The 21,975-nt window shown below is 37.7% G+C and overlaps 1 protein-coding gene across 1 annotated transcript; it reads right to left on the reverse strand.

The window, feature by feature from the left end:
* Positions 1 to 11,703: 11,703 nt before the first annotated feature.
* LOC112001747 (11-beta-hydroxysteroid dehydrogenase-like 4A) lies at positions 11,704 to 20,639 on the reverse strand. Its single transcript, XM_024033924.2, has 6 exons — positions 20,395 to 20,639; positions 17,430 to 17,622; positions 17,247 to 17,332; positions 12,743 to 12,874; positions 12,523 to 12,651; positions 11,704 to 12,051 (listed from the first exon to the last, which is right to left on the reverse strand). Exons 1-6 carry the CDS (start codon positions 20,575 to 20,577, stop codon positions 11,845 to 11,847), a joined length of 930 nt encoding a protein of 309 aa, XP_023889692.1. The 5' UTR covers positions 20,578 to 20,639; the 3' UTR covers positions 11,704 to 11,844.
* Between the last annotated feature and the right edge of the window lie 1,336 nt (positions 20,640 to 21,975).

Genomic DNA, 21,975 nt, shown 5'->3' on the forward strand with positions numbered 1-21,975 from the left:
CGGACTCCGAAGAGGAACTTGATAGACAGTCTTGTGTCCGACCTCCTTTGTTGCTGACTAGAGTCCCTGAAGACTCTTCAGAAGAAGAGATGTCTGACGTGAGGCTACTCCTAAAGAGAAGGAGTAATAAAGTTGAAGTCAAAGGGACGGGGACTTCTCGCCCTGCGGCAAATTTGCCTCCACCTCCCCCCGCTCCACAGGTTCCTGATTCGGCTCTCAAACCTATACCGGATTTAAAGAAAAAGAGGCCGATGGAGCCTGAGGACAAGGAGAAGGGGTTGCCACCCAAAACCAAGCAGCAGAAGGTGGTCAAAGAGCCCCGCCAAAAGAGGGGATCCTCGGTGGAGAGCAGAGAGGAGCCTCCACTGGCCGAGGTGCGCCGAGGACAACGCATATGGTCCCCTCGGCTAGAGCTCGACGGCGTCCCATTTCCCTGGGAGACCTCGGTCAGGAACTATGACGGGGGTCGTGCTGCACTGATAGCCGAGACGCTGCAGCAACCCTTACCTCTGCCTCGAGACATGGATTCATATAGGTGTTTCAGCCAATATGAACTCTTCATGTCTTTGAAGAGGGATTTGGCCATGGTAAGTATACCCCTTCCACTCCTTGGTTATAATGTGGATTTTCTATGTTTGTATACTAACACTGTCACCTTGTTCAGATCACCCAGCAGGTCTTTGTGGCTGAAGAATGGAACCGCAAGACCCATGTGGAAGCCCAGGCCGAGGCCCAAGCTAGGTCCGAAGCAGAGAGAGCCTTGGACAGCCTGAAGGCAGAGATCTCCAAGCTTTCGGAGCAGCTAAAAGGAGTAACCCAAGAAAGGGATAGCCTGGATGTTGGTCTCAAGAACGCTGAGTCCCAGGTCGAGTCTCAGCGCAGGTAGCTAAGTGAAGCCCAGAAAAATCTGGCAGCAGAAAGGGAAACTACCAAGGAGCTTCGTGCCGAGCTGCTGAAGGCTAAAAAGGCTGCCGAGGAAGCTCAGAGGGATGCCCAGCTGGCTAAGGAGGCCACCGAAGCTGAGAAGAGGGCGTCCTATCAGTTGGGAGTGGAGACAACAGAAAAAGGTCTCACCGAGCAATTTGCCTCAGTTGCTCGGGATTACTGCGACTTAACTTGGGGCAAAGCACTGGATGCTGCTGGAGTGCCCCTTGACTCAGATCTTAGACTGCCAGAGAATATCTTCTATGGCGAAGACATTCGGCAGCATCCAGATGACGATGTCCCTCCTGCACAACTCCTAGAGGCCTCTGAGCTGCCTTTGAATGAGCCCACTCCCTCGGTTACCCTTGAGCCTAGTCAGGGTCTTCCATTGTTAGGTGATCAAGTCTCTTCCACTGAGCCCCAGCAAGAAAAGGGTGAATTTTTGGAAGGGGAGAGACTACCCTCGGATCCTCCCCACAAAGTCCCAACGTAGACTTAGATATTTTATTTTATTGTATTATTATTTTATTTTATTTGTAGTTGAGAAAATTGTAAACCATGATTGTTATTAATGGATTAGTTTTTGTTTGGATGCTGATGTTCACAGTTTAATATGATTTTCTCGTGTTACAAGTGACTTCCCTTGGTAATTATAGTCATAAAGAAACATGATTACTTCGCTTTGCAAATAATTTATACAATCAATATCGTGTCCGAAGAAGACTTTATATAGCAGTCAACAATAAAGAACAAATTTGTCTAATGCTATATATAAAAAACAACGGATAAAATCTTTTGTAATTATACTTAGGAAAGTTCAGAGAGGCCAGAAAGCAATATTAACCAATTAACCAAATAAGTAGTGCTAACTAATCCGAGATCATCTGGTCCGAGGACTACTAGCATGATCAGATTTAAGTTTGAACACTTAGAGAACAAATAAATAATGTTAACTAATCTGAGATCATCTGGTCCGAGGACTACAGGCATGATCAGATTTAAGTTTAAACACTTAGAGAACAAATAAACAGTGTTAACTAATCTGAGATCATCTGGTCCGAGGACTACAGGCATGATCAGATTTAAGTTTAAACACTTAGAGAACAAATAAACAGTGTTAACTAATCTAAGATCATCTGGTCCGAGGACTACAGGCATGATCAGATTTAAGTTTAAACACTTAGAGAACAAACAAACAGTGTTAACTAATTTGAGATCATCTGGTCCGAGGACTACAGGCATGATCAGATTTAAGTTTAAACACTTAGAGAACAAATAAACAGTGTTAACTAATCTAAGATCATCTGGTCCGAGGACTACAGGCATGATCAGATTTAAGTTTAAACACTTAGAGAACAAATAAACAGTGTTAACTAATCTGAGATCATCTGGTCCGAGGACTACAGGCATGATCAGATTTAAGTTTAAACACTTAGAGAACAAATAAACAGTGTTAACTTGTTATAAATAGACATGATAACAACTCTATTAATAATAATACCTCTTGAGGTTATTTACATTCCAGGGGCGGGGGATTACATGACTATCCAAGTCCTCTAGAAAGTACGCTCCAATGCCTGCACACGACGTGATGCGATATGGTCCATCCCAATTTGGTCCTAATTTTCCCCAGGCTGGGTTTTTCGTGGTGCCGACAACTTTCCTGAGCACCAAGTCATCGGGTTCTAGGGGTCTTAGCTTGACCTTGGCATCGTAGCCTTGTCTAAGCTTTTGGTGGTAGTGAGCCAGCCGGACCATTGCGTTTTCTCTCCTCTCTTCAATTAAATCCAATCCGGCTTCTAAAAGTTCACCATTTTTGTCTGGGCAGAACAAACTGGTTCTCAGAGTTGGGAAGTTAGCTTCTAAAGGAATGACAGCTTCAGATCCATAAGTCATTGAGAAAGGGGTCTCCCCAGTAGACCTGCGAAGTGTGGTTCTGTAAGCTCAGAGCACGTGTGGCAACTCTTCGACCCACCTTCCCTTTGCGTCATCCAACCTCTTCTTTAAGCCACTAACTATGACTTTATTGACTGCTTCAGCTTGCCCATTACCCTGGGGATAGGAGGGAGTAGAGTATCTGTTCGTGATCCCAAGTTCGCCACAATAATTCCGAAACGAGCTACTGTCGAACTGTAGGCCATTGTTCGAAATGAGGGTATGCAGAACTCCGAAGCGAGTTACAATATTCTTCCACACAAATTTTTGCACATCCACATCTCGGATATTGGCAAGAGGCTCAGCTTCGACCCACTTCGTAAAGTAATTGGTGCCGACCAGGAGATATTTTCTGTTCCCTGCAGCTTTAGGAAATGGACCCACGATGTCCAAACCCCATTGGGCAAACGGCCATGGACTGGATAAAGGGTTGAGGATTCCCCCCGGCTGGTGTATGTTTGGTGCGAATCGCTGACATTGATCACATTTCTTCGCATAGTCGCGAGCTTCTTCTTGCATGCTCGGCCACCAATATCCCTGGGTAAGGGCCCTGTGGGCCAACGATCTACCTCCGGTATGACTCCCACAAATTCCCTCGTGCAATTCTTCTAGTAACGATTCAGTCGCTTGTGGGTGAATACACAACAGATATGGCCCCGAGTAGGAGCGTTTGTATAACTTTTGGTCTTCGGACAACCAGAATCTGGCAGCCCTCCTTCGGATCTTGTCAGCCTCCTTTCGCTCCTCCGGCAAGATATCATCTTTCAAGAATCCGATTAGGGCATCCATCCAGCATGGACTCTCTCGAATCTGGTATACTTGAATTACGTCTCCTCCTGTCCTAGTGGGCTCATGAAGATCCTCCACGAGGATAATTCTCGGCAGATCCTGATCCGAAGAGGTGGCTAATGTGGCCAAAGAATCTGCGTGTGCATTGCTACTTCTAGAAACATGTAGCAAGCTAAAAAATTCAAATTCCCCTTGCAGATGTTTGACTCGGCTCAAATAACCTTGCATCCTTTCGTCCTTGGCTTCAAACTCTCCTTGTACTTGGCCCACAACCAATCTTGAGTCCGAGAACATGTTCACGGCCTTTCCCCCCATTCTTTGGACCATAACCATTCCCATCAATAGGGCTTCATACTCGGCTTCATTATTAGTCGCTCCAAAATCTAGCCTTAGCGACTTTTCAATGATAATTCCCTCCGGAGATGTCAAGACCAGCCCTACTCCAGAACCTTTCCTGTTCGCAGCACCATCTACGTATAACTCCCAGTGAGCAGGGTCTTGTTGAGAAACCATGCCAACTGATTTTTCATCCATGCTCGGCATTACCGCTACATCTTCCATGCTGGGCTCTGTAAATTCGGCCACCAGATCCGTAAGGACCTGGCCTTTGACTGACGTGCGAGGCATGTACTTGATATCGAAAGCCCCTAAAATGGTGCCCCACTTGGCTATCCTCCCCGTATAATCGGCACTTCGAAGTACTGTTTTAAGTGGAAGTTGCGTGAGCACGACGACAGTATGGGCTTGGAAGTAGTGAGGCAATTTTCGCGTTCCAAGCACTACGGCCAAGATGGCCTTCTCCAACGGCAAGTATCTGATCTCGGCTTCATGCAGCGACTTGCTTACACAGTAGACTGGCCTCTGTACTCCTTGATCCACTCTTATCAGCACTAAACTTAAAGCATGAGGGACCACTGCGATATAGGCAAATAAAACTTCGTCTGGCTCAGGGCTGGACATAATCGGCGGCCGAGATAAGTAATCCTTAAGCTGTTGGAAAGCCGAGGCGCATTCTTCATTCCATTCAAAATCCTTCCACTTGTTAATCAACGAGAAGAAGGGTTTGCATCGGTCCGCAGACCTGGATATAAATCGGTTTAACGCAGCCGTCATTCCTGTTAGCTTTTGGACCTCCTTCAGATTCCGAGGAGGCTGTAGATCTTGGATAGCCTTTATCTGATCAGGATTGACTTCGATTCCCCTGTGCGTGACCATGTAGCCCAAAAATTTGCCTGACCCAACTCCGAACGAGCACTTTGACGCGTTCAAGCGCAACTTATGTTTCCTCAGAACCTTAAAAACCGCATCAAGATCCTTCAAATGCTCAGAAATAAGCTTGCTTTTAACCACCATATCATCTATATAAATCTCAATGCTTTTGCCTAACTGTGATTCGAACATCTTGGTCATCATCCGCTGATACGTAGAACCTGCATTTTTCAGACCAAAAGGCATCACTTTATAGTGGTAGTTACCAATGGGGGTAACAAAAGCGGTCTTCTCCTGGTCGTCTGGAGCAAGGGGGATCTGATGATACCCCTGAAAAGCATCTAAGAAGCTCATCCGAGGATGGCTGACAGTAGCATCTACCAACTGATCAATCTTCGGCATAGGGAAGGGGTCTTTAGGGCAGGCTTTGTTTAAGTCCGTGAAGTCTACACAGACTCGCCACTTTCCGCTTTTCTTTTTTACTACCACAGTATTCGCCAGCCATTCGGGATAAAAAATTTCTTTAATAGCCCTGGCCTGCTTGAGCTTTCGCACCTCCTCTCTAACTGCTTCGACGTGCTCTCTAGATGGCCTCCGAGGAGGTTGCTTCTTTGGTATACTTAGAGGGTTAACCCTCAAATGATGACAAATGAACTCCGGATCTACCCCCGGGGCTTCGTAGGTACTCCACGCAAATACGTCAATATTTTTTTTAAGGAACTCAACTAGCTCTTCTTTTTCTGACTGAGGTATCTAGGATCCAACTTGAAAGTATCTTTCAGGATCAGCTCTAACCAAGACCCGCGCTAAGTCCTCATATTTTACACTTTCATCCTGCCCACCGGCAGGTGACAACTACCCCTTTAACTGCTATAGGTCTTTGACCGCCATTTCCGAAGGCTCATCCTCAGACCCGTGTCGTATGGCCGCCACCAGACACTGCCTTGCCGAGGACTGATCTCCACGGATCTCATAAACACGCCCTTCGGAAGGGTACTTGACCTTTTGGTGCAGAGTGGAAGAGACAGCCCCTAGCGTGTGTAACCAAGGCCTGGCTACAATTGCCGTATAAGGGGAATATACATCCACCACGACGAAATCCACCTCAACGATTTTCGAGCCCGTTTGCACTGGCAGTCGTATTTGCCCCTTCGGCATAACCATTCTTCCTTCAAAGCTGAATAAGGAGGAGCAATATGGAGTCAAGTCACTGGGCACGAGATTCAATCCCCTGAAAAGATCAGGATACATGATCTCCACCGCGCTGNCAAACACGCCCCTCGGAAGGATACTTGACCTTTTGGTGCAAAGTGGAAGAGACAGCCCCTAGCGTGTGTAACCAGGGCCTGGCTACAATTGCCGTATAAGGGGAGTAAACATCCACCACGACGAAATTCACCTCAACGATTTCCGAGCCCGTTTGCACTGGCAGTCGTATTTGCCCCTTCGGCATAACCATTCTTCCTTCAAAGCTGAATAAAGAGGAGCAATATGGAGTCAAGTCACTGGGTACGAGATTCAATCCCCTGAAAAGATCAGGATACATGATCTCCACCACGCTGCCTTGGTCTACCATCACTCTCTTCACATCATATCCCCCAATCCTGAGGGTAACCACCAAGGCGTCCTCATGAGGTTGAATGGTCCCAGCTTTATCCTCGTCCGAAAAGCCTAGAACGAGGGGCACAGCATGCCCAGGGCTCTTCGGACTCTTATCAGCATCTCCCACCAGCAACCGAGCCACGGACATGACCTTCGATGGCCGGTATCCTGTCCTTCCTGGTGCTGCAAAAATAACATTGATAACACCCAAAGGGGGTTTTACAGAATCCCCTTTCTCGGCATCCGACATTGGCTGTCCTCCTATTCCGCTGGAGCGATGTAAAAGATGCTTCAATCTGCCTTCGCCGACCAGTTGGTCCAGATGGTCCCATAAGCTTCTGCAGTCTTCAGTCGTATGCCCGTGGTCCTGGTGGTACTGACAATAGACATTACGATTGCGTCTATCCGGATTCCCCACCATTTTGTTCGGCCATCTGAAGAATGGTTCATTCTTTACCTTATCCAGGACTTGATGAACGGGCTCCTTGAACACGGTGTTAACTGTTTGGGTATTTGCTGAACCTGAGTGTCCAGCGAAATCTCTCATCGGCTTATTATTGTTATAGCGATCCGACCTAAAGTCCTTCCTGTCCTGGGTGGTAGCCTTATCCTTACCCTTCTCCTGTTGTCGATCCTCTTCAACCCTCTTATACTTCTCAATGCGATCCATGAGCGCATGCTAATAACGGGCTTGCCGGACAAGGACGTTCTCAAACCATGATCAGTGGGAAGACACAACTTGAACGTCTCCAAGGCCATGGCATCGAAGTTACCTTCCATCTCGTTAAACATCTCCCAGTATCTATCCGAGTACGCCTTCAGTGTCTCACCTTCACGCATGCTTAAGGACAGAAGGGAGGACAAGGGCCTGGGCACCCTTCGGTAGGTGACAAATCGTGAACCAAAAGCTTGAGTAAGCTCTTGGTAAGAATCGATGGAGTCGGCCCTCAGGTTATCAAACCACCTCATAGCTACAGGACCCAAGCTGGAAGGGAATACCTTGCACATCAGAGCTTCGTCTCTGGCGTAAATAGCCATTCTTTGGTTGAAATGGCTAACGTGCTCCACAGGGTCAGTTTTGCCATTATAGATAGTAAAGGTTGGCTGGTTGAAACGCCGAGGCATCTCCGCTCCTTCGATCCTACGTGTAAAGGGTGATCTGGAGATCTGATTCAGGGCCTTACTCATGGCATCATTGCCCACCCCTCCATATGGCAACCCTCGAGATCGCTTCTCACGAGGGTGCTCAGCTTCATACGAGAACGTCTCGCTGATTGGAGTTTGAAAGTTCTGCTCATAGGTAATATCTTGCCCGTTGTCCAAGTCGTCATCAGGGTGTGTTATAGTGCGTTTCCTCTTCTCATGGCGTAACTCCCTCTTCAACCTTTCGATCTCTATTAGCATGCTGTTTTTCTCTGCATGGGGAACGCGACTTCCACTTCGAGGTTGGGTTCGCTCAGTGTGTGTAGTATGCACACTACCTTCACGGTCCTGCCTCCGCTCCAGATTAAGAAAAGGATCAATATGTTGGGAGGCCCCAGATTCTGCTGGTTGTTGCCCTTGACCAGCCATGACCAATCGCTGCTACTCTTCCCTTACTCTCAAGCTCTTCCCACAGACGGCGCCAATTGTGGGGTTCAAATTCTTTACGTAAACCCAAAGACAATTAATTTGTAGAGTATGGGTCAAAGAACTAGAATTAGCAAGGAATTAATAACAATGGATCATCACCCATTCAATTGTACATTGATCAGTTTGTATACATTGATGTTTTTTTTTTACTATTGTTTTTCTTCCCTCTCTTTTTTCCTCCTTCTTTCTGGGGGCTCATTGACAGGTGCTCCCCTCTATTATATAGTCACTCATACCCTCATCTCCATCGTCCACGTGCTCCCCATCCATGAACTTGCTTAAGTACCTGTCACGTCAGGCAGCTTCTTTTCATCTCTGTGTGAGTGGCGGTAGGTTAGGATGCACTGTTCAGAGGTCTTCTCCACATAAATACGGCCAGAAAAGCTGTTGCAATGCATTGAATACGGTGGCAGCAGCCTTTCCCTCAGATATTTCCCCATCCTTATCGTTCCTGAATATACTTTGAGCTTATCTTGATCAGGTGGAGTCCTCGGACAGTCATTTAGGCTTTTCCCTTACTCAATTAGTCTCCGATATCATACCAGAGCAAAATATCTTCCTCGGACAGGAGATGTCCTCTTCGGACTGGAGATATCCTCCTCGGACGGCGATGATCCTTCACCAAGAGGATTCCACTTCACTCTGAGCCTTGTTTTCTCCGCATCCCTCTTTTCGGATGTGAAACAGTCCTCTCGTGGGCATTCGGCCCATTAACTTGGGCCTGACCCCCTTTTCCCCCACAGAACTATAGTTGGAGTTGAATTTAAATTTTTTAAAACTTAGGTAATTGATTTTTGAGATAGGTTTAAGTTACACTTGGTGTAACTTTAACAGAGTTACACCTTTTATGGACCATTGATTATTATTAGATCTAAGGGTTAAAAAACACTCATAGTAATGTCATTATTACTCCCTAGAAATTAGTGATTTAGGCATTAACTCATGTTATTAAAGGAAAAAAAAAAAACCACGGCATTGTGAAGCAATATAACCAAGAAGTCTCCCTTCCTTTTAGTGTTTTTGTCATACTGATTTTTCTTTTTTAGGGGCCAGATATAACTTTGACATCAGAATTAAAGATGAATATAGGGGGCAAGATAAATAACTAGAAGTATTCACTCATTTCATAACTCAATTCTCCTGAAACAGTATCCCTTGGTATCAAAATGTGGCTTCATAGGCCGATTGGAACTTCAGCCTTCAATCTCAAATTATGGGTACGACCTCAAGCTTGAAAACTTCCCAAGAGGATCTGAAACATATGAATCATTTTAAAATTCTGCTATAGTCTCCCAGTGGACTAAAATTCTATTAGAGAACGATTGTTATTTTGTTTATTAAAGCAAAATAAAGATAGCTTGTATTAACAATTTAATCTTGAGCATTTTATGAATGGTGAAGGCCCGAAAGTATAGTGAAAAAAGAAATACGGAGGAAGAAGATGATGATATGGAAGAAAAAAAAAAGAGTTAATTCAGTGGTTTTTTTTTTTTTTCCTTTTAATAATAAGAGTTAATGCCTAAATTACTAATTTCTAGGGAATAATAATGACATTACTATGAGTGTTTTCTAACCATTAGATCTAATAGTAATCAATGGTCCATAAAAGATGTAACTCTTGTGAAGTTACACCAGGTGTAACTTGAACCCATCTCTTGATTTTTACCTAGAAAAAAACTGACAATATTAAATTTAAATTTAAATTTCTTAAATTTTTTTGGTAAAAAAATTTAATTGAAATAGAATTTTAAATTTCATTAAAAAAATAATTTATATATATATATATATATATTAAACCGTAGCCTTAGCCATGACCAACCGCTGCTACTCTTCCCTTACTCTCAAGCTCTTCCCACAGACGGCGCCAATTGTAGGGTTCAAAATCTTTACGTAAACCCAAAGACAATTAATTTGTAGAGTATGGGTCAAAGAACTAGAATTAGCAAGGGACTAATAACAATGGATTATCACTCTTTTTTCTGTTCATTGATCAGTTTCAATACCTCCCTTCTCTGTTTGAAACCCTCCTCCTCTATTATATAGTCACTCTCACCCTCATCTCCATCGTCCACGTGCTCCCCATCCATGAATTTGCTCAAGTACCTGTCACGTCAGGCAGCTTCTTTTCATCTCTGTGTGAGTGACGGTAGGTTAGGAGGCACTGTTCAGAGGTCTTCTCCACATAAATGCGGCCAGAAAAGCTATTGCAATGCATTGAATACGGTGGCAGCAGCCTTTCCCTCAGATATTTCCTCATCCTTATCGTTCCTGAATATGCTTTGAGCTTATCTTGATCAGGTGGAGTCCTCGGATAGTCAATCAGGCTTTTCCCCTACTCAATTAGTCTCCGATATCATATCAGAGTAAAACATCTTCCTCGGACAGGAGATGTCCTCCTCGGACTGGAGATATCCTCCTCGGACAGCGACGATTCTCTACCAAGAGGATTTCACTCCACTCTGGGCCTTGCATTCTCCGTATCCTTCTCTTCGAATGTGAAACAGTCCTCTCGTGGGTATTCGGCCCATTAACTTGGGCCTGACCCCCTTATCCCTCACACTTATATACTTGTATTTTTTTTAAAGGAAACATATTTATCACTATTGGTTTGTTAGTTTTAGTATATTAAAAAATTATTAATTATTTATATAATTTAAATAAATAATAATTAAATTATTTATGACGTCACTAGTTCAACCATTAATCGGACCCTGGTCCGACTAGAAAATCGGTAATTAGCTCCTTTTCCAATTCTATCACTGTACCGGTTTTTAAAACCTTGATCTAGATCATTGCGAGCTCCATTAGTTCTTTTACTTAGACTTTATTGGCTCAAAACTTTATTGGACTGAATAACACAAAATAGGACCAAATAGGATCAATTTGGATCGAATAGGACAAATGTGGACAAAATGGACCGAATAGGACAAAATTAGACAGTATGGACCGAATAAGGCCGAATAGGACCAATATGGTCTGAATGGATTGAAGTGGACAGAGTGGACCGACTAAGACCATTATGGACTGAATAGGACCAAAGTGGACTGAATAGAAGCAAAGTGAACTAAAATGGACCGAATTGGACCAAAGTGGACCGAATAGAACAATAGTGGACCGAATAAAACCAAAGTAGACCGAATGGTGACGATAAGACCAAAGTGGACAGAATAAGATGGAATGGGACCAAAGTAGACCGAATGGACAAAATAGAACCAAAGTGGACCAAGTAGGACTAAATTGGACTGACCAGGACCGTAATGGACAGTATGGACCGAATAAGACCAATATAGACTGAATAAAACTGAATGAACTGAAGTGGACTGAATAGAACCAATGTGGACTGAAGTGGACCAATGTTGACAGAATGGACTGAATAAGATCTAATAGACGAATGGAATCAAAGTGGATCAAAGTGAACTGAATAAGATTGAAGTACACAATATAAATATAAGAGATAAATGATGTTGTAAAGCCTTTAAAGCGAGTTAGCAAATATAGATATAGAATATATATGAAATTAAATTTTATTTATTAATTCTTATTTAACCTTGCAATTCATGCATGATAAATAAATATATCAAAAAGTGATATTTTAATTTTGAACCGAAAATAATCAATAAATCTCTTTATATAGTACACTTTAGTTTTCATTTGCACCAAACAATTTACCAAACCTTTCCAATCTAAGATCATATATAGGGAGCTCCATTTGTTCTTCTGCTTATTTATTGGCTCAAAAGTTTAATCTTTGAACTACAGGTCCTTCTTTTGAGAGTGTGGCCATTTGACTAATATTGCGTGCAGACCCCACTCTAATACTTCAGGGCATAAGACCCTCGTCCAAAATCCCCACCCCATCCAAGATGGCACAGTCAAGTACATGTCTCCTCTGCAAGTGCTGTCCACAATTGCCTTGGCACACCTTTCTGTTGATTCAACTGGCTCCCAAGAAATATTACCCTAACAAGAAATCACCATTCAGAAAGGGGAAGGAAAATCCTCTTTGTTTAGAGAGAATAGAAGTATACATAATGGATAAGTTATGAGTAGAAATTACACATACTAATGGTAATTACATGGTACTGTTCTCTTTTTATAAGAGTCTGGCGAAGGTTAATTAGTGTAGAAGTGACATTAAAAATACTACAAATTTTACGACATTACAAACTATTATGTCATCAATCATAAAAAAAAATAAAATATTGAACAAATATTCATTTATTATAAACTGTTTTGTCATCAAATCTAAAAAGCATTATTTTCAAGGGCATCCCAAGAGAACATAAATCATATAAATTTATTTATTTATATTATTAAATTATTATTACTCATTTATTTGGGTCGGATTAAATGAAACATAAACAAGACTGGTAAAGGATTTTCAAGTTTTATTTCAATTATATCTCAATATGCCTCCTCTTAACAACCTACCTCTTGTATTAATGGGCCTCGCGTCATTTCTGAGCCAATTAGTCCAGGAGTCACAATAGTTATTCCAATATTTGAACCAATCTCAGTTCTCAATGTCTCAAAAAAGGATATTAGGGCTGCCTTGCTTGCCTGAAGATAACACATAGTTAAAACCAATCAGTTAAAAAAAAAAAATGCTAGAGTGAGCTAGCTAGTAAGAAATACCAAAGAGGTCTCTTACATTGTAGAAGCTTATTCTTGGCATAGTTATGCTTGCTCCTGTTGAAGCCATTACAACAATCTTTCCTCTGCTTTTTCTTAAGTGCGGAATTGCATAATGGGTTCCATACACTGAACCCCAGAAATTTACGTCCTAAATTACATAAAGTGGGAGTCTGTTAATGTAAGTTTAACCCAAAAAAAAGGAGGGTCAATTCTTGAAGAAATCGATTTAATAGTGATGAACATCTTAACACAAGGCCAAGAAATTTGTGACTAAATGTAAATTTAGCAAGGTTGATGATGTAAATCCCAAAGGCATGATCACATAGTGAATAATGCAGAAGACGCAATATATATGGTATGGAACACATTTTTTTTCCAACTTAATATTTTAAAAACATATAAAAGATTAGCATAGAAAACAGAGATGAAGATAACGTAAATAGAAGTACATCTCAACATTTGGGTTACACTTTCCAGAAAAATAATAAATAAAAATAAATACTATTTATTTCTCATATGATTATAATTTAAATATCTTGATTTTCATTTAATTTAATATATGTGAAATTAAATGTAATCATCCAAATCCTTTTTTTTTTTTTTTTAAATATTTATCTTTGGGTATAGGGTTTAGAAGAGAAGGGTCATGGGTGGTTGATTTGAAGGGCAAGTTGATGAAATCATTGGGTTCAAAGAGGGGCAACCACCCAACCATACACAATCTGAACCCTTTTTATGTATAAAATTGTTGAGAGTACGAAGAAGAAGAAGGAGAAGCAAAGCCCTTTAATCATCCAAATCATAGAAATAGTTTAATAGGTGAAAAAAATAAAGGAGTTAAAAAGAAATTATGAAAACATTAATGTTTCAAAAAATATTAAAATAAAGAATTAAAAAGATATTAATTTTGACAACTATTTTACTGACTATAACAATACAACTACCAGGAGATTAAACAACTCAAATGTCAGTTAGAGTGCCAAAGGAATTGTAGTTGAATTGATACTTCCCCGTGCACAAAGTGCTCGGGGGTCTAGGGAGGAAAGGGTTCGAGTTGCGGGATTAGTAGCATTTTGTAATTATTTCTCAAAAAAAAAAAAATGTCAGTTAGAGTATTAAACCCAATTAAATTGACGCGTGTGTCTATATGTGTGTGTGTATATAAATAAAATAGAATTTCAATCTATGATGTTAGCTATATGATAATTTCTCTTTATTATTAAGCTAAGAGACTAATTGGTTTTTGATGTATGCAGAATATGAAACCCAGATTTCTTATTCTATAATAAGAGATTTTATCAGTTGAGTTAATTGAAACCACCAATTAAATTGAGGTGTTTACGTTTATGGTATAGTATAGAAAAAAAAAAAAAAGGAGCTAAGCGGTCTCTAGCTTGTAATTTTTTTGGTTCCTTTGTTAGGGAGGAAGCTAGCCTTTGTTTGTATTTGTTTCCCTTTCAATAAAGTCTTTTTTTAGTAAATATATATATATGTATATATATATATATAGAAAAAAATTAACCTATGAATATTTTCAAATATAAAAACTTTTTATAATATTCTGCATTATGTAATAAATTGTAGGCATAAGTGCACTTTTAGTCCCTACATTTTTCATCTTTTCCATTTTGGTCTCTACATTTTCATTTCACCACTTTTAATCCCTAAATCAATTAACGTGTTCCATTTTGGTCCTTACCGTTACTCACTTAACAGAAATTGCTAATGTGGTAGACGGAGTCCACTGTTGGCACATTAAATACTGACGTGTCCAATAAAATAATATTAAAAAATATTTAGTATTTAAAATATGCCATTTCAGCATTTTAATTTAAAATTTTAAAAACAAATAAATTTTAATTTTGCAATTCTAATTTAAATTAAAAAAATGAATAATCTTTTTTTCTTTTCAGTTTTAAAGATTAAGAAAAAAAAACTTGTAGTAACTATCTCAATTTTTCTTAAATTGTCTTGTCAACCAAACACAACATCATCAATAAACACAAAACTCAAACTCATTTTCATTTTCATTTTCCTATCTCTCTTTCTCAAGTTAAATGCTCAAACTCCGCTCTCACCCTCTTTGCTTTCTCTCATTTCTTTTTCTCTTTAAGTTTAGGTTGTAGTTTTTGGGATATGGCTTTGATCTAGGTTTAGAGAAAGAGAGGTTGAGATGTGGTGGTTTGGATTTGGGTAGAGAGAGAGGGGTTGAAGTCGGCGGTGGTTTGGATTTGGGTTTAAAGAGAGAGGGGCTAAGATCGGCGATGAACCCAGCCCTTTTGCTCTTCCTAGCGATGTCTTCGAACCTTGTGGTGGTGGTGGCAAATCGAACCTTGTGGTGGAAGATCGACCATGGTGAGCAACCCCTCGTTCATTTAGGCTGTGCTTTCTATTTTGTTGTTGCTGGAATTATAGCAAAATTTTGGGAATATTTTGTTGAGGTTTTGGGTTTATTTTTTGGGTTATTTGATGAGTTTACAGAGATATTTTTGGAGATTCGTCTAGGATTTTTTTTTCTTGGTTTTTTCAATGAGTTTTTTTTTTTTTTTTTTTTGGTGTGTGTGGCTTTTCTATAGATTTTTCATGAGTATTTTTGGCTGGAAATTTAAGTGTTTTTCTATTGAGAGGTAGAGATGTGAGAGAGGAAATCTTAAAGACTGAGAAATTTTTTTTTCCTTTTTCAGTGGAGTTATTGGGAATGTTTTTGTTGGTTTTGGTGGTGTTTGGTTGGATGTTTTTGCTAGTAATTTGTGTTTGGTTCTAAGTATAAGAAAATGCAAGAAAAGTTTATGTTAGTATCATGTTCTTGTCAGTAAATTTTTTTTTTTCTGGGTTTGGGTTATTGTGATTGAATTTTTTGGGTTTGTGTTCTTTCTTGTTTATGTTTAAGATGAAACTGGATCTGAATTCATGGGTATTTTGGGTTCTAATTTTGTTTGTTTGTTTGTTTTTTTTTTTTTTTTTTTTTTTTTCATTTTCTTAAAATTGATAAATTAATTTTTAAAAATCAAAGGTTGATGTGGATGCTAATGTGTCTTCTTTTAATTATTATTTTATGCTGATATGACTTTTTTTAATATTATTTTATTGGCCATGTCAGCATTTAATGTGTCAATAGTGGACTCCGTTTGCCACATCAGCAATTTCTGTTAAGTGAGTAACGGTAAGGATCAAAATGGAACGCGTTAATCGATTTAGGGACTAAAAGTGGTAAAATGAAAATGTAGAGATCAAAATGGAAAAGATGCAAAATGTAAGGACTAAAAGTGCATTTACGCCTAAATTGTATTAGATTGCATTATATGTGTGTGTATTAGATGCAAGGATGTCAAAGTTGGGATTCTATGAAGGATCGTAGGAGGTAGGTGGGATTGTTGATCCTAAATCCTACCTATTTTCTAATTTAAAAGCAAAAACACACATTGGTAGTGAATTTGTATATTGAATAATCATATAAATTATGAATTCATCTATAAAAAAGTAAAGATTTAAATCAATATATGATGTAATTGTATACCATTCATTTCTACGTCTATATTAACAAAATAAATATACTTAAGTTTTAACATAGTTTATCCAAAAAAATTATCAAATGTTTAATTAGCAACCAAGTACCAAAATAACTATCAACACATATGAAAAATGTTTTCCAAATTCTAAGTTCTAGGTTCAAAATCTAAAATAAGTTAGCAATTGGATACTAGCTACAAATTAGTACTGTCACAAAAAACTAAACACATAAATATTGCATAATGACATAACCCAATCAACTAATCAAAATACTTAGCCGAAAAAAACACAGTTTTTCCCAATTTTCCCCTAATATATAAACAACAAAATACCTAACACAAGCAACTTTGTAACAATTAGATTTTTTTGAATATGGCCAAGTGATACATGAAATAGAACCTTTAAGATGATCAAAGTTCAAATCCCTTCTATTCACAATATACATATTCATTCCTACAATGATCAAAATTCAAATAGAACACTCAAAATGATGATAAAATAAAACAAAATTTAGTTTTTAGTGGGATCAGTGGGATCCTATATGATCATACGATTCTGGAGGATTCTACTTAGGATCCAACCAAATATGCGATCCTATTATGATTCAAATCATTTTGATTATATAAAATCATAAGATCCTATTATTTGGATTGCGATTTTGATAACCTTATTTCTGTGGTTTGTTAATGTCCAAATCAAATGTGTATTAGGTTATCCCATATTCAACATAAACTGAGTCAATTAGGATTGCATAAGATATTACATGAAGCTTTATAGTATATTGTCAAGAGCTTTATAGATCCCATGACACTCCCTAGTATTTCTAATAATGAGGCTCTCCAAGGTTCAAATCCCCCACCCCTACTAAACTATCTAATTATTAGGGGGAAAAGACTATTGTTAGAGATGATTTTCTATCACTATAGTTTTCATTTTCCAAATTCCAATTAATGTCACAAGACTCACAACAGTGTTACTAAAAGTGGATCAAAACATGTTGGCTTTATTACCATAATTGAAGAAACATCAGTGAATTTGGTGTAATCTTCGAAAAAGCGACCACTTATTACTCCAGCGTTATTCACCAAATGATCCACTGTTGCATAAAGACCACAAATCAGAAATCACAACATATTAATTTCAAAATATTTCCACAAAAACTATAGAAAAATGAAAACATATCATACACTTACATCGCCCAAAGTGGTTCACTGTTTCATCAACAAATTGCTTACATTCTTCAACCTTGGAAACATCTGCACGTACCATAATAACCTCTGGGGATCCTAGTTCTCGGGCTCTATTTGCCACAGTCGGAAGATGATAATCTCTTATGTCAACAAGGGCTAAATGAGCACCTCTCCTAGCATACTCGTAAGCAACATGCTACAAACTCACAAAATAAATTATATGTGGAAATGTTGTGGTACTTATATGTATTTTTTTTAGCTTATGGTACGCTTTGTGATTACAACCATGTATTTGTTTTTTGAGATAAGAAACTGTTGCATTCTTGGGGCTCTAAATGAGTCAAGCCGAATTATGAACTAAAAGTTCAAGCATGTTCATATAATTTTATTTTGAACACAGGATCATCAAATGAGATTACACGTATAAACTTGCTTAAATTTTTTTGTCATACAAGCTTGAGTTTGTTCATGAGCTACTTGATTAACTTATTATGTTCTCATATATATATATATATATAAATTATATATAGTTATATAGTGTCTCATGTACACGATCTTATTCACAATCACCTTATTATGATTTAGCTTTGTTTGTTTAATACTCAAGTCTAAAATTAGGTTTGAGCTTGAATTGCTTGTTAAACAAATGAACATAAACAAGTATTCTCCTATGTCAAGCTCGAGTTGTTCTGAAATCTTTTGGTTTATTTACTGCCCTAGGTGCCCTAGACTTTGGTAGATCTATTCCACTCCTTGCCATTAGACAAACTTGGAACCCTTGAAAATCTATAATGTGGTAGATTAAACTTGGGACATCTAGGTTTACGTCACACCCCTAATCAATGAACCAACCACCTAGATATTATCGTGGTGGTATAAGTAAGGAGTTAATTTCATAACAGAGAGCATTTCAATTTGGCTAAAGGAATAAAATATTTTAGTACCCGTTCATATTGATATACCGTTTCAGGGTTATCAATAATATTATGAACATTTAAGTTTTAATAAAAAAAAAATGATGTTTATATGTATAAGTAAATTATTGGGCCAATTAAATACTATTGTATATATTTAAACCTATATTATAGCCCAACCCATTACCCATAGACCAAACAATTTTTCCTATATTTTATTTTATTTTATTTTATTTTTATATTTATAGAACAATTTCCCCTATTTGTTTTCTCCTCTTGTTTACTCCGCCACACATTAGTTTATCTTTACCTTTTTTTTTTTTCACCTTTTTGTGTTTTTTCTCATTCACATCCCTTACATAATATTCTTTTTTCTTCTTTATTTCTTCACTCCTACTGATCTATTTCTTATTGTTAGGGATAAAATAACAATAAGTATTTTAACAAAACATGTAATATGTATCTAAGGATGTGTTTGGATACTGCTTATTTTGCTGAAATTGAAAAATTATTGCTGAAAGTATTGTAAATAAAGGTAAAAGTTAGTTGAAATAGTACAATAATATCCATGAATAGTGCCAAAAAGTGTAGTGCGGCCCATAAATAGTAACAAAAATAAGCTGAATAGTGAAATAATTTTAATTTTTAATCCTAACCTAAACGCACACTACATTTCAGTTAATATAGACAACAACTTATTTATTCTTATCAATATTTTTAAATAAAGTAACAATAAGTGTTTTAACAAAACATGCAGCACACATTTAAATTTTAGTTGATAGAAACAACTTATTCTTATCAATTTCTTTAGATAAAATAACAATAAATGTTTTAACAAAACATGTAACATGCATCTAAGTTTTGGTTGATAAAAACAATAACTTATTTGTTCTAATCAATTTCTTTAAATAATGTAACAATAAATGTTTTAGCAAAACATGCAACATGCAACATGCATTTTAGATCAAATAACAATGCATGCAATATGCATCTAAGTTTTAGTTGATAGAGACTACAACTTAATTTGTTATTATCAATTTATTTAGATAAAATAGCAATAAGTGTTTAACAAAATATGCAACATGCATCTAAGTTTCAAAAATTTAAATCACACTCCAACTAAAAATCTATTATCAAAATTTCAAAACTTATATATATTCATCAATGGTCTTTCGTTTTTCATTTTTTTTTTTTTATAAAGTTCAGAAATTTGGATTATTTTTTCATTAATAAATTGAGATTTTGGCTCAATTTCTTTCAATGTTCTAATTGTTAAATTTATTAATTTTTAATGTGTAATAATAATATATGTGTTATTAAGGGATAAAACACAATATAATTAGAGACATTAATACAATTGATTACCACGGCGCACCTTTGGTGCGGTGGTCACTCCACAAGTATAAGTGCTTGTGGGGTGTGGGGGCAAGGGCCGAAATTCAAGTCTCCAAGAAGGAGTTTCACACACATATACATTTAGATTAGACTAGAATAGAAATTCTATCTTATATTAAAAAAAAAAAAATACAATTGATTTGGGATAACCTTACTTATGCAAGTATTAGAAAAGATTTAACTGCTTGAGTTTAAATCATCATATTCATTAATAAATAAGGAATTATAAAAAAAAAACAATTAAAAAAGTTTTCATTGATCATTTTAATTAGAGATAAGGACAAATATACAAAATTATGCATTTTATGTAATTATAATCATTCATTTAGGTAGAAACGAGTTCTAAAATCATGTAATAATAACTCATTTAGTTATTATTTCTCAATATTATATATATATATATTATTGTCAATCGTAGGTAGTCAAGCCAAATCACATTATTATTATTATTATTTTTTTCAGTTCTCTCTCTCACTCACAATATCAACAACAATTCTAACAGATATAAATAAAATAATAATAATTAAACACTTGAAATAAACAATTATGAAATAACAAATACCATATTAAAAGATACTGTTGAAGAACCCAGATTATATAATATAAATAGCCCATGTAAAAAGTCTACAAAGATTAGATGGTGTGACATTGATACAAACCTTGCCAATTCCTGAAGATGCTCCAGTGATGAGTACTACCTTGCCAGACACTTTCTCACTATATATGGATCTTTTTAAGAAAGAAAGAAACTTGAGTAAGAGAAATGGTGGCATAAAAAAAGGGAATGCAATGAGCATTAAGAGAGGCACTGCAATGTTCAAGAACTTGTGTAGCAAATCCATAGCTTTGCTGTGATGAACAGAACAGAGAGTGGCAAGAGAGAAATTGAAGATATGAGGATGGTCTTACATATTTGAGCCTTAAACTCCGCCCCTAATAAATGTGGGGGAGTTGGTTGGGGAGACTGGTGGACCAGTAGATAGGGCTGTCAAAACTTTATTAAACCCCATAATTGGCCTTACCTATATTTACCTAGGAGTGGGGGATTAGGGTTAAAGAGGATCAATGATATTAACATATCTTTGGTTAGCAAAGGATGAAAGACAAAATAAAAATTGACATCTTTCAAATTTTTCAAAAGACAAGATTACTAATTTTTAAATTTTAGGAAGGAAAAATATATTTCAACAAAAGATTTATGTAATTATTTTGCAGGAAAAAAAAAAAGACAGTATATATGAAGCCTAGATATAGGAATAAAAAGTTGTTTATGTACTTTATTCCAAACTGCAAATAGAAGAATTAGGTTTAAGGCATTTATAGTGAAATGATATGGTCGATCTCGGTTGGGATAGTATAACTGTTCTGTCAACAACCAATAACTCATCTAATTTGGGGGAAAAACTTGAATAGTCCCGGAGCAGTGCTCCGGGCTCTCACAAAATAGGTGGGCCCCATGGTGGGACCCACGTGTGGGGCCCACCCACTTTGTGAGAGCCCGGAGTCTCCGGGCTCTCACAAAATAGGTGGGCCCCATGGTGGGACCCACGTGTGGGGCCCACCCACTTTGTGAGAGCCCGGAGCAGTGCTCCGGGACTACCTAAGTATAACCCCTAATTTGGTGTGATGACTTCCAACAACGTCATGTACTTCATGCCCAGGTATTTATTTAATATATCAAAATGATATTTTAATTTTGAGCTGAAAATTTATCCCAAGAAAAGAAAAACAAATTCTGGTCTGAACATAATCATAAATCTCATTATATAGTACAATATAGTTTTTATTTGCACAAATAATAATAAAGCCTTCCAGATCCAGTCTAAATCATAGCGAGCTCGCCATTAATTCCGCTTAGAATTTATTGGCTTAAAACACTAATGTTGTATTAAATTGTCACCTTCTCTCTATCAAAAAAAAAAAAAAGTCACCTTGTCATTCCGAAGGGCGTTACGTTTCATTCTTTTAAGCCATTAAAAATATTAATATTAATTTAATTGTCTCATCTCATCCTGTTGTCATTTCTGTGGTCTGTTACCAAATGTCATTACGACATACTACAATATGTGTTGTCCAAAAGATAGCATAATTTGTGACAATTTTGATGTAGCTATGCGTGGATTTAATTGACTCCCGTGTGGACTTATCAAGTTCACGCTTCATGTACTATTGGGGTTATGTTTGGATAATTGATTTTGTTTAGACCAATTTTTTTTTTTTGTGGTACCCATGTTTAAATG

The sequence above is a fragment of the Quercus suber genome, unplaced genomic scaffold (genome assembly GCF_002906115.3).
Source record: "Quercus suber isolate HL8 unplaced genomic scaffold, Cork oak 2.0 scaffold_124, whole genome shotgun sequence".
Classification (NCBI taxonomy): domain Eukaryota; kingdom Viridiplantae; phylum Streptophyta; class Magnoliopsida; order Fagales; family Fagaceae; genus Quercus; species Quercus suber.

What these genes read in the sequence shown, in the direction of transcription:
- LOC112001747 (XM_024033924.2), bottom strand. Translation starts at nt 20,577, where the DNA reads ATGGATTTGCTACACAAGTTCTTGAACATTGCAGTGCCTCTCTTAATG. An exon ending in CATCTTCAGGAATTGGCAAG is followed by an intron (nt 17,623 to 20,394) that starts GTTTGTATCAAT and finishes GTGAGTTTGTAG; the next exon opens with CATGTTGCTTACGAGTATGC. An exon ending in CAAGAATAAGCTTCTACAAT is followed by an intron (nt 12,652 to 12,742) that starts GTAAGAGACCTC and finishes TGTTATCTTCAG; the next exon opens with GCAAGCAAGGCAGCCCTAAT.